This window comes from Meleagris gallopavo, chromosome 1, assembly GCF_905368555.1.
Source record: "Meleagris gallopavo chromosome 1, MGAL_WU_HG_1.1, whole genome shotgun sequence".
NCBI lineage: Eukaryota > Metazoa > Chordata > Aves > Galliformes > Phasianidae > Meleagris > Meleagris gallopavo.
Window position 1 is genome coordinate 117,094,494 of NC_139404.1, and position 15,686 is coordinate 117,110,179.

Below are 15,686 nucleotides of genomic sequence, written 5' to 3' on the forward strand. Positions count from 1 at the left end.
CTAAAGGAAACTAACAGTGCCAATAGTTATATCAGTAACATAAACTTGAATAATATTTTCCTTGTTTAATAAATGTTTGACATCCAAATCACATCTCGATTCACTTTCAAATATTTTTATGCTGTTCTTATATATTCTAATCTTTATTCAGTTACCCAGTACGAGTAACTTGTCATTAACCGTGAATAAAAACATAACTTTACAATTATAATTTAACATGCTACACCCCACCATCACATATTTAGTGCTGTGGATCAAGTGATGAGGTAGTATACACACATACTTGCATCTTCTTCACCAGCAATAAAAAAATAAAGAACGTTTACATGAGACTCAAATTTCCTTAAAGAAGAAAAATCAGGAGATACAAATGCAACACTAGGTTAAAATCAATTACTTTAAAGATATTTTTCCTCTCATCTATTTAATTTATTAAAACCATTATGTTGAAAAACATTTCAATTTAGATCGGTCCATCTAATGGCTGATTTTTATTCATCATTATTATTCTTCTACTCTATTATATACTTGAATGATGTGATAAAGTTTATTTTCTAGCTAAAGCATTTCAATTCACTAGCTGTTCTTCTTTTCGCAACAGCATAATTGTTCTTTTATCATCCTTAAAAAGACTAACTGGAAATTAACAAATTTATTTTAATCAATATGTACCTATAATGTTAATTAAATAGAGTGGTATAAACATTATGCTGTAATAAATTATACACATTAAAAATTGTGATTGATACAGAACTCTATGAACTATTTAAAATCAAAGTAAAATCACTCCATGCTAGAGAAACAAATATGAAGCAGAATTCTCTTTCACAACTACCACTTTGGGGATAGCAATACAGGAAATGAAAATACATTCAAGCCCTACTCTTTTTTTTTTCAGATTAGATACAGAGTTACAGTAGGAAAACACTTCAGCAGTAATTTCCTAAACCAGTCCAGAAGCATCCATACTAACCACTCTGCTAATTTACCCATTACTAGCAATCTGTCCAATTTTAGCAGGGAGAAGAGTAGGTAAGTAAAAGACAGAATGAGAGCAATGTGCTTCTGACTAGGTATAGCTGCTGAATGCCTGGGAAATGATTGGCAACGGGGCATGATCAGAGGAAAACTCAATGTGCAGTAATGGACAGACCTGGGATATAAGAAGCTGCTTTCACATCTGCCTACTCACACAGTAACATATGTAACAGCTCTGTATTTAAGAACTATGAATGGCTCAAACCATAGGTAGAAATACAGTTTACGGATTTCTAGTTTTATAGCATATCCATGTGTAACTTAGCTATGTTATTTTTAGCAGAGGAGATAGACTTATGCTTGCACAATACATTTATGACTACCATGTTTGTTCAATTTTATTGTTAGTCTACAGTAATAATCAGATCTACCCATTCCACTGCTATGGATAAAAGGCATACATATGGTGATAGATGCTGCCTCTGTACTCATTTGACAGAAAAAAAATATCCTGAATATATACCATAAATACAGAAATCTGGGTTTCCACCTCCCCCAGTTGTAGAACTGCCGGTTGAAAAGTGCTGTTTGCCATCGCATGTGAAAAGGAGAGACACTCAAGCCATAATTCACCAACCAGTCTTCATAAGATGCCTTCAAAGAGCTGGATGACTGCAAAACAATAGAAAGTTAGGTTAACCCAAAACTGTAAGGAAGATTTGTGCTACGTGGCGAAGCAGTAAATCAGATCCATTCATATGTGAAGACAAACACATAACTTCATACATGTCATAGATTCATAGAATCATAGAATGGCCTGGGTTGAAAAGGACCTTAAAGAACATCTAGTTTCAAGCCCCCTGCTATGTGCAGGGTCACCAACCACCAGACCAGGCTGCCCAGAGCCACATCCAGCCTGACCTTGAATGCCTCCAGGGATGGGGCATCCACAACCTCCTTGGGCAAACTGTTCCAGTGTGTCAAAACCCTCTTTGACTCATAGGTGTGACACATAGTACAAAAAGCATGCCACTGCTTTGAGTAACTCACAGCAGTTCTAGGGTTATGAGAGAAACTGGGTATTCAGTAGTATTTAGCAAATAAGATCGTTATTATCTTTATTACTGTTGCATTACTTTGAGTGATTTTTAACTGTCTGGATAGAAGGCTAAAAAATGAACTTATATGGTATTTCTTTTCTGTATAATTATATTTTAGTAAATGTTTTTAAAACTGTAGTAAAGAAAAACACATTCTGTTGGCTTTGTTGGCATCAACTTGTTTCTAATATTGGTAAGATGTGGATCAGTAGTGGGAGTATCCTTTAGCAAGGGTAAAAATAAGGTCTACTTTTCAAACACTATTACTGAAGAGACTTGAAATACATGGTCATAATACCAAAAAGGCAGAAGGACTTTAAAATTGCCAATCTGTTCTGCAACAGCAATTTCACTAATAATTTAACAGCTTTTCAAGATACTGTTGGTACACCTTCCTAATAGTTCCAAACACTTCTTATATTTGTAATGAATGCAACCTACGGACTGTATAATTAATACTTTACTATATTTTATAATATATGGTGCTGGTTTTCTCAATAGTCCTTCCTCAGCCTACTTCCTGGAAGCTAGTATCAGAAAGCCAAAGAAGGACAGCTTTCCCTAGAGGTTAAAAGAGAAATTTGTAGCTGAGTAGAAGTGTATCAGAGCAGAAGTGTGTCTGACATAATCCAGACAAGTCTTCAGAGCTGTCTGAACTATAGCATTGCTCCTGAGTTTCCCTATGAGAAGCAGCACCTACTGAAGACGTCAGGAATATGCAGTTCACAAGAGAGTCCGCTGTGCCCCTAGACAGATCTTCACAGGTTCCTGGCTATCTTCCATGGTTCTTGAAACAAATTTAGAACTTGCCAAGTTCCTTGCATTACTTCTGTCCTCCTGTGGTGGTGGTGGGAAACAAGCAGTGTGTCGTATCTTCCACAAACATATTCATAGCTTTTCTCATTTTGTTGAATTAATAACGACGTAAACTAAAATTTACTGAACTAAAAAAATAGTTCAAGTAACAGCCTTTCATGTTATTCTTTCTACTCATATGTTTCTGTGTAACTTCCATCTACAACTTATTGATTTTAGTCATATTTTTGTTCAGTCAGCTAAGGACAACCACAGAAGTTTTTGTTGTAATGTATCCCCCAGTCAATACTGGTCAGTCATTCCCTACAATACTGCTAAGTTTACTATCCACAATCCCATCAGCATTTGCTAGCCTACTTTTAATAGAAAAGAAGACAAAGAATATTACACTTTTACAAATAACACTTAGGCCAGAGAAACAAAGAAAAATGCCTTCTCACATAATCTATCTATAATTAAGAACAAAAATCTACATGACATTAAGTACATCTGACATGAGAAATCATCTTTTGCAAATTCCGTAAACATATGTAACCTATTCAGTTCACATAGCATTAAAAAAAAAAACAACCAACAATCCCAAACACTCTGAAACCTAAGCAAACAAAAACCAACCAACCAAAAAAGAAACAAATAAACAAGCATTATAATCAGAAATAGAGATCTGGCACTTCAAAAATATCTGTTCTTTTAACCACATACAAAAACATCAACCACATTTCCCCTAGAAATTCCACTAATGCATCCCTTCAAATTCATTCTAATCAAACCACAGCCCTTTTCTACTAGCAAGGCATAAACAAATAAGCAGCTCTTAATGAGAAATGCGGGATTCTTGAATAATACATTTACAGAGAGGCACAAAAAACAACTTTGGTTTGTAAATGGTATTCATAATCACTAAATGACAGCATCCCTTGAAACAAGTTACTACATTCTTTTCAAAGCCTATTAAAAAGCTCTACGCAAACTTTTGCTCCTTCTGTTCCGAGTCCAATAGGATCATAACATTACGACACGCACCATCTTGGCCTGGTATGAGGTATGTTATTACCCTTTGTTTCATCTCAATCCTCCTCCACAGACCCGGGTTCTGCTTCTTTAACTTGAACTCTAAGTGATCTCTGCTACATTAATTTTACTATAAAAGCGATACCCTTTTTATTTATGCAACCTTTCAAATTAATGACCGCCTACTAAATACTCCAGGAGCTCCATAAATATCTGCCAGCAAGCAGGAGCCCTTAACATTCTTTTGTGCTGACAAAGGCCGTTCAAAAGCCCTAGACCATTTCAGCTTCCTGACCTTAAAAGCTGAAGGCTCACCTCGACTGAACGGCCCCAAAGCATCTTTTATTTCTCATATCAGAAGGAGGGACAACCTTCTACCCTTTTCACATCCCTGCTCCTTCAGGCAAATGGGATGACGTAGCATGCTGGGGAGCAGCAATTCAGGAGTCTGCCTAAGTGACTCCCTTTTGTAAGATCCAGCTTTCACCAGGAAGCTTTCTTATCAGTGGTTCAAATGAAGAGCAGCAAGAGGAATTTTCCAAAACTCAGCTTGAATCATTGTTGATTTGCTAACACAAATGTACCCTGTAACCTAATTCTGTAAGCAATATTAGGTGAATTTATTTGTGCAAAATGTCATTTATACACATAGTTCTGCTTTTCATATTACAGAATCCCAAAGAGTGAGACTGCCTAACAGAAACTCTTGAATTCTGAACAAAAATAATAAGAGATCAAGTCAAGCAAGAGACTTTGCATGTCTAAAATGTTTACAGAATAAACATCAAGTTACAGCACATATCCTCTTGCCCAAAACATTATCAGCATAATGAACATAAAAGTACCCCAGAAGTACTTTTTCACTCACGTTCTGTAGGTCCTTTTCATGCGCTTACACTGAAAGAGTCTGGAGATCTAGGCAGTTTGATACAGTTGCCAGCAGTTCAGAGTTAAGAGTGTGTTGGGAGATTTAGAGTACTAGCAATAAAACAAACATGAATTTCCTAATTACGTAAATCTGATTATTTAATCCATAATTTATTCTGGCTGTGGTACTTGAAACTTAACAGATCTACCAGCAAGATCTACTGAAACCCAGCAGCTCCCACATACTTCCAGACGATTAATAACCATTGGTAACTTGTAGTTAAAGCATCAAAGTTACAATTTAACTCCTGGACATTCGTGCTTGCAAGAGCATTCCAGGCATTCCCCTTTTTTTCTCAATATAAAGTAGATACTAAGTTGCCCCCAAACAATGTAGATTTTTTTTTTTCTCCTTTGCTGCTTCTAGGTTCTCAGAAAAGCACTGGCCCTTCTTACTTACAAAAAGGAATTATTTTAAGCTCTAATTCTGAAAAAAAAAATCTTCCAAATCTCAGAGATACAAATGGGTCTCAGCACCATGCCATAAGAGTCTGCTATGTGAATTCAGTGATTGCTTTACAGCCTGAGATTTTTCATCAGACACAAAGCTGCCACCAGAAGAACATCAGCCTGCTGACTGATCTTCCTGATGGTTTTTAGAGTGTTTCACTCACCCAGGAGCATATTCTTGCGTTCAGCCAATTCTCTAACATATTTCCAAGCAATGTTGTGCTTGTTATCAAATATAGCCTTGATATATTTAACATAGACATAATATAGCCTCAGTGGATTAAAATCTGAAAATTAAAACATACAGATTAATATTTGACAACTAATGGCTCTCACCGTTGACTGCGTTTTTAAGATCCAGCCTTTGCTCCGTTTGCTCTACGACAATTAGCAGCAGGGGGAGCTACTTAATTTTCCAAGGGTCCTCATCAGCTAAAACATAGCTTTCCTTATAGCATTTTCCCCCTTGTTTCACACCAGTGACAAAACGAACATTTGTTACTTTGATATTGCTAGGCCCGTACTTGGTAGAAACAGAGCAGTTCCTGGACTGTAATATCAAATTCAAAAAGCAAGAGAATTCTAGGTGGAACCTTTCGTTTTATATTTTCCTCGTATTTCTTGTGCCACCACATGTCACAGTGGGAACAGCGGGGCAGCGCTGTGGGCCCGGCGGCCTGAGGCAGCCCTTAATTCTGATTGGCGGGACAGCACGGGTAGCCTCAGGTCTGCAGGGGCCGCGCAGGGGAGCGGCGGCCCTCGCGAGCGAGGCGCGGACCGTGGCCGGCCCTCAAGGAGGGAGGGGAGGCGGGGAGGCCGCTGGCTGGCGGCGGTGCCGGATTCCGCCGGCCCAGAATGGGTGGTGGGGGGAGGGGAGCGGCGCTGCTGACCCGCCTAAGGGCTCCCGTTGGGCTTTGCGCCCACAGCCCTCACCTTGAGCAGAGTATCCACTAGGTAGATGGCGCACCAGCCCCCCAGTACGCACACCACCACCGGGATCGGGATCATTGTGGCAGTCCAGCCGGCGGTCGCGGCGGCTTACGCGGAGGAGCCTCTCGGAACTAAACCTGCCCCGGAACCTTTCTCCATCGGTTGCATTGTCCGCACGGACACTTCCGGGATCCGTATCGAGATTGGGCAGGTGACGCAGTGACGTCACGGCACTGGAGGAATGCGTGGAGGCGTTGCCCCGCTCAGCGATGCGCGTGCGCAGAGAGGCGTCCGTCCGTCCCGCTCGTGCTGAACCCGGGCATGACCGCACCTGCGCGATTGGCTCGGGATGGGGTGGGAGGGGCAATATGGAAGGAGCCACCGCCACGCCCCGCCTTGCCTGAGGGTTGTCGCCTTCGCAATTGCCAGGAGGGTGGCGTGCAATAAGGTCCCGTCTTCAGAACTCACGTCTTCTTTAATTCAAACCGTGAGCGCTAAAGGCAAACAAGTACAAAGCAAGGAGTAAGGAAAAGTAATACTTATTAGCCTGTAGAAATGGTGACATTGATCTCTTCCCCCAAAAAACTGAATAAACGAAAATCACTATCATGCTCTCAATTATCCCATTATTTCTAAAAAGTTCTTTTTAGCAATGAGGACACCAGTGTTGGGGGAGCCCTTTGCAGTTTGTGGTTTCCAGTTCACCTTTCCCTGTGTGCACCAGATACATTTGGCCTCTGTCAGCACCCAGGACACATCTACTAAAAAAAACTTACTTTCTTGGCTCTTCACCTCTGACATGTTGGTCTGTGGGTTCACAGGCTGAGCTGTGGAACAGCTGGGAGTTCATAACATCAACCACAATCTGTATTTTCCACACAGAAAGCTTTGTAGCAGTTATGTTTTCAAGAGCTCTACCAGTGTCTGTGCTTTGAATTCAACAATCAGCTAAGCCTTCTCTTTGCTAGAGTTTATACGTTTTCATGCTGTTTTTCAGTCAGTTTATCAGTATTTTCCAGCTCCTTTTGTGTTCTGCACACGTATTGCTTCATTCTGTCCTTCCCAAAGCGATCTGCTGGGAGTTTTCCTTACTGTCACCATCAGGAAGAGCACCTCAGCTCCGAGTTCCTGGGCTCTTTCCTGCTCCCTTTCTTTTTACTGATAATATGGCATTGCCAGAGAACTGATACACAGGAGATGGGTAGGCCAAGCATTCAAGGGAACACAAAATCTAGATTTTAGAATCATAATAGAATCATAGAACAGCCTGGGTTGAAAAGGACTACAATGATCATCTAGATTCAACCCCCCTGCTGTGCTGCCAACCACTAGACCAGGCTGCCCAGAGCCACATCCAGCCTGGCCTTGAAAATTTTATTGTAAGGTAGAGTCCAGCTCTGACCAGCCACAAGGGACTGGCCGTTGCAGGGGCAAGTGAGAGCTGGTAATAGACACTTGGCCTCTCTTGTCCTCTGCTGAACTAATTTGTCTTCCTTCTCAAGCTGGAGGTGCTTTTCTCACACACTTCAGATTTTCCGTTGTCCTTAAACCATTATGCTTATATAGGATCTGTTGATTGATGCCTCAAGAACTGTGGAAGTCCTTCCATTCCAATGTAAAAACAGAAGAATTATGGGAAATGTACTCAGCTCTACATGGAATGAAAATGACCAACATGCATGAAATATAAATATACAACATTTATTCTAGTCTTTGGAAGCAATAATGGACACCCACACTCATACAGTTATGAATACTAGTACTTAGAGTGTTGATATAGTCTCTATGAAATCAAGCATACAAAAATGGGCACAGTGCCCTAAAAGATCCAGTCAATGAACAGCTTTTGCAACATTATTATATATTTTTCTTCAATGTTCACTTGGTATACCATACAGAATACAGAATTGAATTTTACTGAGTTTGCACTGAAATTGGCAGTGCAGTTAAAAAGAAATGTGACTAAAATGCACAATCTATTTTTATAGATAGAAAGTTCACCACAATAAATCAAACAAAAATGAGAATTTTCTGGAATGTATAAGAAGTATTGAGTGAACTAGAGCACTCTTTGCCCCACTGCTTTTACTCACATAACTTTAGTGGTAATTTACTGGTGGCTAAAAGGCATAATTAACCCTTGTTCTCTTAGAGTGAAACCATTGTAGACTGTAAAGTCTTACGGGAGAAACTGCATATTGTGTTTTTAAAATTGAGGTTTTCAGGATTAAAGATTTCTAATTTAAAATTATTTAGGAGGTAGCAGAAATATTGATGCATGCTTTTTGCTACCACTTGTTTTTTTCACATTCACATACTACACTAAAGTAACGATAAAAACAAAATACAGTAGTTTGGTCAGTGTGTAGTGTCTGTAAGTCATCACAGTGCTGACTAACTCTCATAGTTTTAGAAGTTACAGCTGAGGTGTGCAATGATGGGAGGGTATGAGTAGACTTCTAAAGGGTGAACATATAAGAACATTAAAAAAAGGGTATACATCAGTCATCATGCAGTGTTATCTTAAGTCCATGCAAAAACTTCAAAGGAAGAATTAATAGCATAGCAATAGTGATTAAATGTAATTAGGCAAGTAAATACCAAACAAAATTTGTTAATAGTACATGAATTAAGATATTATCAAAAGCAGTTAGTGAATTAATATCATGCACATCTTTTTATAGACATAACAAATATCTTTTTCTAAAAATAATTACGAACATATCTAATAATTAATCTCTTCGACTTTCACATATTACTGAAGTGCATAAAGAATTATTCAGATTTTGTCACACTGGATACATGACACATTGCAGGCTAAAAATAAAATTACAGTCTTAACAGTGCTTTCAAAAGCTCTAATGTATCAGAGGTTTGCTGGGCCTCAAGGAAATTGTGCCTTCTCACAGTTCATCACTGGCTCAGACCTAAAATCTGCTAAATGTGGATTTTGACGGTTTGAGGTCAATACATTCAGAATGTGACCTGGTTGGAAATGTGTTTGAGCCTTGAGGACTTATGTTTTGAGATGTATTTGCTACTAAGTTGCTAGATTTTGAGATGAGCTAAACAGAGGAAAGGAAGGCTGGAACAAAATGTGGCCTTGATTCTGCGTTAAGTTCCTGTACTGACTTGAAATGAAGGACTGGACTGCTTTCATGGAGTACATGAATGCTTGCAGAATTTCAAGCACAGAGGAGGATGCGTACAAGAAGAAATAAATGGGTGAAGATGAAATGGGTGATCCATTAAGCACATATGAAGGATTGGCTATTGCAGCTGGAAGAAATGTAAAGATCAGAGAAAAGAAGAAATCTGACGCACAAGAGATAAAGAGTCTGGCACCCTAGAGAAATATATGGAGTGCTGCTTATACGTGTTTGAACAACAAACGCTCATCTCTTCAATTACTTTACAGGATTGTTATCTAAAAATCTCAGAATATGGAAAAAAATCAGTAATGAGAGTTCTGTAGTCATGTAATATGCATGGTATTTTAAACTGGAACCCAAACAAGGAAAGAAAAACTTTTGACCCTTGCTGTGCCTAATGAGCAGAATATCTTACATTTTTTTTTTAATATATATTTTATGTTCCAACTAAAGTACAAAACAGTCTTACTTTATTCAAACACAAATGAGGTCAAAGCATTCTGTTTAGTTGCAACATTTGTTTGCATTCGTTAACCTGTTTACCAAAATTACATGCTGGAAGTGTGGGACTTTGATGCTTAAAACAAATGAAATTGGTTCTTAGGTTACTGTTTATATAGGCAGTTTAAATATAGGAAAAGCACAAACATTCATAGAAACATGCCTTTACTATGTTTGTCTGTTACAAAGAGTAGTTGTATATGCTTTTTCATCAATTGTTGATTACTAGTTCTTTATCCATAACAAAAGTGACCTTTCTTAATTGCTATCAGTTCTCAGCACTTACTGATCCGTCATAATTCTTTTAGGCACATCACAACTGAAATTGCATCAAAAAAAGTCCTCCAAAGCTGTTATGCTCCAAGGAGAAATGGGCATAAGACTAAAAAATAACAACAAAACCCTGAAGGAAATGCAGAATCTTGAGAGCTGTAGCTCAGATTTTAATCTAGAATTAAATTCTGTATTAATAATAATTTTGGGCTTCCACTGTTTGTTTTAGACGGTAGTCTTGTTCACTAAACTGTTTGGCTTTGCATTCTCTGCAGCTGTTAAGACCTTACATATGAGGAAAAGCATAAAATTTCTACTGCAGAGTAATTGTTTAGCATTAGCTCTTGTGCTGGGATACTTCTGTGATTTTATGAGTCCATCCTTGAAAACAGATTTATCTAAACTGCAGAAAACAAAGGGCTTAGACAGTGAAGGAGGAAAGCACACATGGGAAGATAACGCCAAACAGCTGTTGTGCTTTTCTGTGCTTTTCTGTGCTTTAAATTACTTGTGAAATCCCTAGGTACACAAATCCCTGTTCTCCTGCAGCGCAATAAATAAATAGTTTCCTTTTAATGGGTATCGTTTCATGCTCACTGTAACCTGAAATAAACGCATGTGATAGCATTAGACCTATCTACTCTGAATCACAAAAGCTGCAGGGCAGCCCTGAACCCTAAGGAAAATACTGCACTTCGCTTGTGTAAGTCAAAGTGAGATAACACTTTGAAGAAGACAAAGCCGTTTTTGATTCACTGTTGAGCAGATATACTGCTTGAATCTCTTGTATTAACCTCAGAGTATAAGGCATTTAGCTGTTCTAACAGGAAGGTCTTGCACAGGAAGAATGTATGAGGTTTTCACTGTCTGGCTTGCCTGCACAGAAGGCTGAAGTAGCTCCTGAGTCACTTCAGCACAACATAGTACTCACTGGTTTTGTTTTGCTTCAAGGATCAGGCTGCAAGCAGCAGCTGTTTCATGTCCACTTAGCCCCCAGGCAGCAGATAAACTGAGTTTTGCAATTTCCCAGTACTACAAATCCCCCCTGCCTCTTGTCATTCTATTTGCATGGGGACTGCTTGTGACTTACATAAGTTATTCTATGTTAGGAGCCTGAGCTAAGGACATTTCCTCTTCCTTGATAAAAATAAATCATCAGTTTGAACGTTGGCTCTAAGTAAGCTGTGAGCATCTTCCTGTAGCACTCAGAATACAAATATTATATTCTAGCACCTCACTGACAGTTGGTGGGCACAGGAAACACAGAGCAACCGGCAGTTCTCCAAAGTCATATTCAGGACAAATGTTTTTCAAGCACCACTATTAGCTCCAGCCCTTGAGAACTGAACTTTGAAGGGCTACCCCCTGTGTTGCGCAGCCTGATGTGACTGAACCAAGCAGCTTAATATCTATAGCTCCTTTTTTGAGAGTCTTTGCTATCCTTGGACAGAAGATAATACAAGTCTGCAACTCTACTTCATATGGATATAAAGTAATACACGAAGATTATAGAAAATACTTTGGGCGATTTCCTAACAGAAACTGTTTATATTATTTTTAACACCTGAGATTTGATACTGTGTTGAGAAGCATCATTTAGAAGTTACCAGCAGGAGAACTTTAGTGGTCTTCCTGTGCCAATGCTGATTTCTGTTGACAGTTTTTCTCTGAATGATTCCAAAGTTTGTGTGGCAGAAGATTGCAAATGACTGGAAATGTTACTGCATCGGGTCTGATTCAATAAAAATAAAGTTTGATACAGATCATGTTTGACTGCTGGATAGATAGGTATGACTAGTAGATTTATTCATATCTTCACCACAGAAAGCATTCCTTCTTAATGATCTTATTTTTTAAAACTTTGGAGATATGAGAAGCTCAGGATTTTTTTTCCTTATGACTCATAGTAACTAAGTGTTTTGATATTGATTCAAACTTTAAAAATCTTCACACCTACAGTTTATCAATCTTCAGCTTTTATTTTCTGTTCAGCAGATACAAACCAAATATAGCAACTGATCAATCATGTGTGATTCAGCAACTTGGCAAAGTTGTCCTTGAATTTGGTTATTTTTTATCTGACGGCATTAATTTCTTTTTAATGTCCTTGATATTCTGCTTCCAGTGCATTGCCTTGTCTCCCTCATTCTGGATCCATCTACCTAGCCAGGCAGATTTTTCATGTCTCAGCCATGCTTTCTTTTGCTGCCATGTAGATGATGAATCTTTTTTGTTTTCTTTGTTAGCCCTTTGCTGACAAGTCATTGAGCCCTACTCAAGTCATTTGCTCCAGGAGCAGGAACTTGGCATGTGAGCTGAACATCTTCAAAACTGAAATTTAATTACATGCTTAAGAAACAAGTACATTGCTTTATATGGTACTCAGTCCCTAGTTCCTTTGATATATCTGTAGCTAGCTCTTGTTCATCTTTGGACTAACTGGACAGAATGGCAAAATTCCTTTCTGTATGTCTGGTGAGACTTCTTAATTTGACCACTGAAGATGAGAGGTAATATTGTTGAGCATATGTAATCAACTGATGATGTAATCGACTGCATCAAAGAAGTCTCTTAGATATTACAGGCATACTTGAATTATCCTCATTTGTGAAAATGATGGATGGCCTTCTGCACAGAATTTCATTAATCATTCACTTATTTCCTTTTTTTTCATATTCAAAATTCTATGCCCAGTACAAAATCTGATGTTCGATGTCATGTTTTTTGTATCACTTCCAAATTATGCTGAGTCACTGTAACAGCCAGGATGTTTACACAATCAGCATGTCGCTTAAAATTCATATTGCCCTCAAAATCTGCCAGTACTTCTGCTCTTTATTATGATATCAGCTTTTACTGGCTAAAATTTCCCAGGAGGAAAGTGGAAACGAATTTGCTATTTTTATGTCATCATCACATTTCAGTTACTGAAAGCATGTAAGAATTTTACAGAACAAAAAGCAACAGAGAATATAGCTTTTGGGGTAATTCGGTGGTCAAAGCTGATATGTTCTAAGATTTGTGTGGGTTATATTCGTAATGCAGTTTTTAGAACTTAATACAAGTTCTTCGATGATGCTAACAAAGCTATTAAAAGATGCTGAAACTCTGAAATTTAGAACAAGGTCACTGGCAGCCTCTAGTGAGACCATCTTCTAATACAAGGCTAATTATTTCTTGATGGAATAGTCTGTGATAATAATCACCATGCTTTTATACGGAAAAGAAAGAGAGCATGCACGAGCTGAATTGACATTCAGCAGCTCAGAAACGTCACAGAAACAAAACCAGCTAATTTAGATGTGTTTTTTGATTTTCTGTCCATTAGATAATAGCAAATATTTTTGCACGCTTTTTTTATGCCATTCATTATTGAAACAGACTGTTGTTACTGTTATTGGCAGAGCTGTACAAGTAGAAACTCAAAGTGATGAATTTCCCTGGGTATTAAGAAACATACAGATTAGGGGAAACTGGGAGGAATAAACTGTACCTCAAATAATATTTCTTTTGACATAGCAGTTGAGATTTGTGTGTCTTTCTGAAATATTGGATTTACAGGTATTTTTAGTTTAAGACAAGAGTAAGAATTGGCTGTGAGAATGCCAAGTCATTGCTAGCTCTGGTGTGTATATATATATATAAATATATATATAGTTGTTGTTCTGTCTAGCTTCATATGATACCACTGCTAAAATTCTCTGTCTTTCATCAAGCTTCTGTGCCAAATAGTTGTTAACTGGAGTACAAAACTCTTTACTAGGGGGAAGGGCCCAAATAGTCAAATAAAATTTGTGTGGGCTAGAAAATAGAGTATTCTTTTTTCTCCAGGATCCTCTAGGTTTGTCCTCTGACAAACTTGACTGATAACAGGTTCCTTATTTTTAAACCTTAGTCATTATTGTGATTTTTTTTTAATGTCAGTAGCTTCCAAACCTACATGTAATGAATGAGGAGAACAGTTTATCTTGCACTGCAGCCTAAATCTTAATATACTTTGCCAGACAATTCAAATAAATATAATTAATTAACCAAATACTTAATACTCTCGTTCCGCTATTTTTTTTGCCTGGCAAGAAATTGTAAAAGAGCTAAAAATAAGATAATCAAGCAAAGTTTTATATGGTCAAATATATTACAATATGCTAAACACACTAAGGTACCAATTGCTTCTACCCAGTAAACTGAAGGAAAGCTCTAACATCTATTTGTTAACTTCTCACTGTAAAAAAGTTTTATTTCATGTGAACTGAGAGTGTGGCTACTCCTTTGTTTACTTGGATTTTTATTTGTATTACATAGCTTGTATCACACTACAGTATTTTGAACTATAGGGGGAAAATATTTTTCTTTGAGGAGCCTCAGGGAAGTTATATCTGTGCTCATGAGACTTCTCAAAGGGCAAAATATTTAAATAAGCATATTAAGTAGTGACAGACTAAAGAAACAATTCTGACATTACACAGTGAAACATCCCAGTCAAGAAGAAAGATACATACACATTTCTGTTAACCATCAACTTTGTTTTCAAAACTAATAAGCCGGTCCAGCATGTTAATTAGACAAGCTTCTTGAAATGCAACAAAAGTATATTTTGAGCTGTATTGGGATTTTCCTACTTCAAATAAATATGTTACTATGTCTTTTTGGATCTTTGGACACAGGACAATAAGTTTACATTCTGTGTGTCAGTGTACTGTTATCTGGCCCTAACACACTGTACACTCCATGCACTTAGTCTGTCATTTGAAATGCACATATGTCTCATGATTTACTTATTAAATCATTGGCTGCACGTATTTCACAGGCAAATCTGCAAGTCATGGGGCTATGCATCCTAGTGATTATTCAAAGGCAGTCATATTCTACACAATTATTGTAAAAAATGCCTTTTTTTTTTCCATTGACAGCTACACAGAACTACATTTTCTTCTTTTTGTGATAAAACTTCAATCACAACTATTTAAGACCTTTTAGGTGTGATAGTTCATGAGTGTTAGATAAGTGACGTAGGTAAATTCTCTTCCTGCTTGAACATCACTGAAGTTACCTGTTGTATTACTATATTAAGAAAATGTTGCAGGAAATGGTGTTGACTTGGTCTTTCTCAGACATATTTGTAAGACAGTGGGTTTACAAAATGGAAGCAATGGCATGAACTACAGAACCTTTGCTAATTTAACAGCACATGGAGGAAAGAACTCTGTCTGCTTTTTGTATTCCAGAGCTGATTCTTGTTATGATAATCATAATAAAAATTGGAATAAATTAATTTACAAGACCATATTACAAAAATATACCACCTCTTTCACTGCCTTCTAATGCTTTTATTCCAAATATGATTCTTCACGAAGAGGTACATAAAGTCATTTATGTAATGCCAACTTTGCTTTAACATGGTCTCAACTACCTGGAAAGCATGACCTTGGACCCTAATAGAACAAACTTCTGCATTCTAGGGAAAAGACCTGCCTGTGAGCTGTTACGAACTCTGCCAAGTTTCAAGTGCAATACTCTTCTTAAACCTCAATACACTTCATAACAGTTA

At 37.8% G+C, this 15,686-nt stretch overlaps 1 protein-coding gene across 3 annotated transcripts in view; it reads right to left on the minus strand.

The window, feature by feature from the left end:
* Window positions 1–6,419, minus strand: part of MBTPS2 (membrane bound transcription factor peptidase, site 2) — a 31,006-nt gene extending 24,587 nt beyond the window's left edge. The window contains exons 1-2 of one of the 3 annotated variants that reach the window (XR_004162194.2): window positions 6,216–6,419; window positions 1,502–1,650 (exon numbers count right to left, since the gene is read on the minus strand). Coding sequence is in view for 2 of the 3 variants with exons in the window: in XM_085210837.1 (XP_085066963.1) it covers window positions 1,502–1,650; window positions 6,216–6,290 (224 nt within the window). In the remaining variant the exon portion in view is untranslated. Of the gene's footprint in view, window positions 1–1,501; window positions 1,651–5,618; window positions 6,094–6,215 lie in introns of those variants that run through there. The other 2 variants (XM_085210837.1, XM_085210844.1) reach the window with 2 other exon arrangements.
* Between the last annotated feature and the right edge of the window lie 9,267 nt (window positions 6,420–15,686).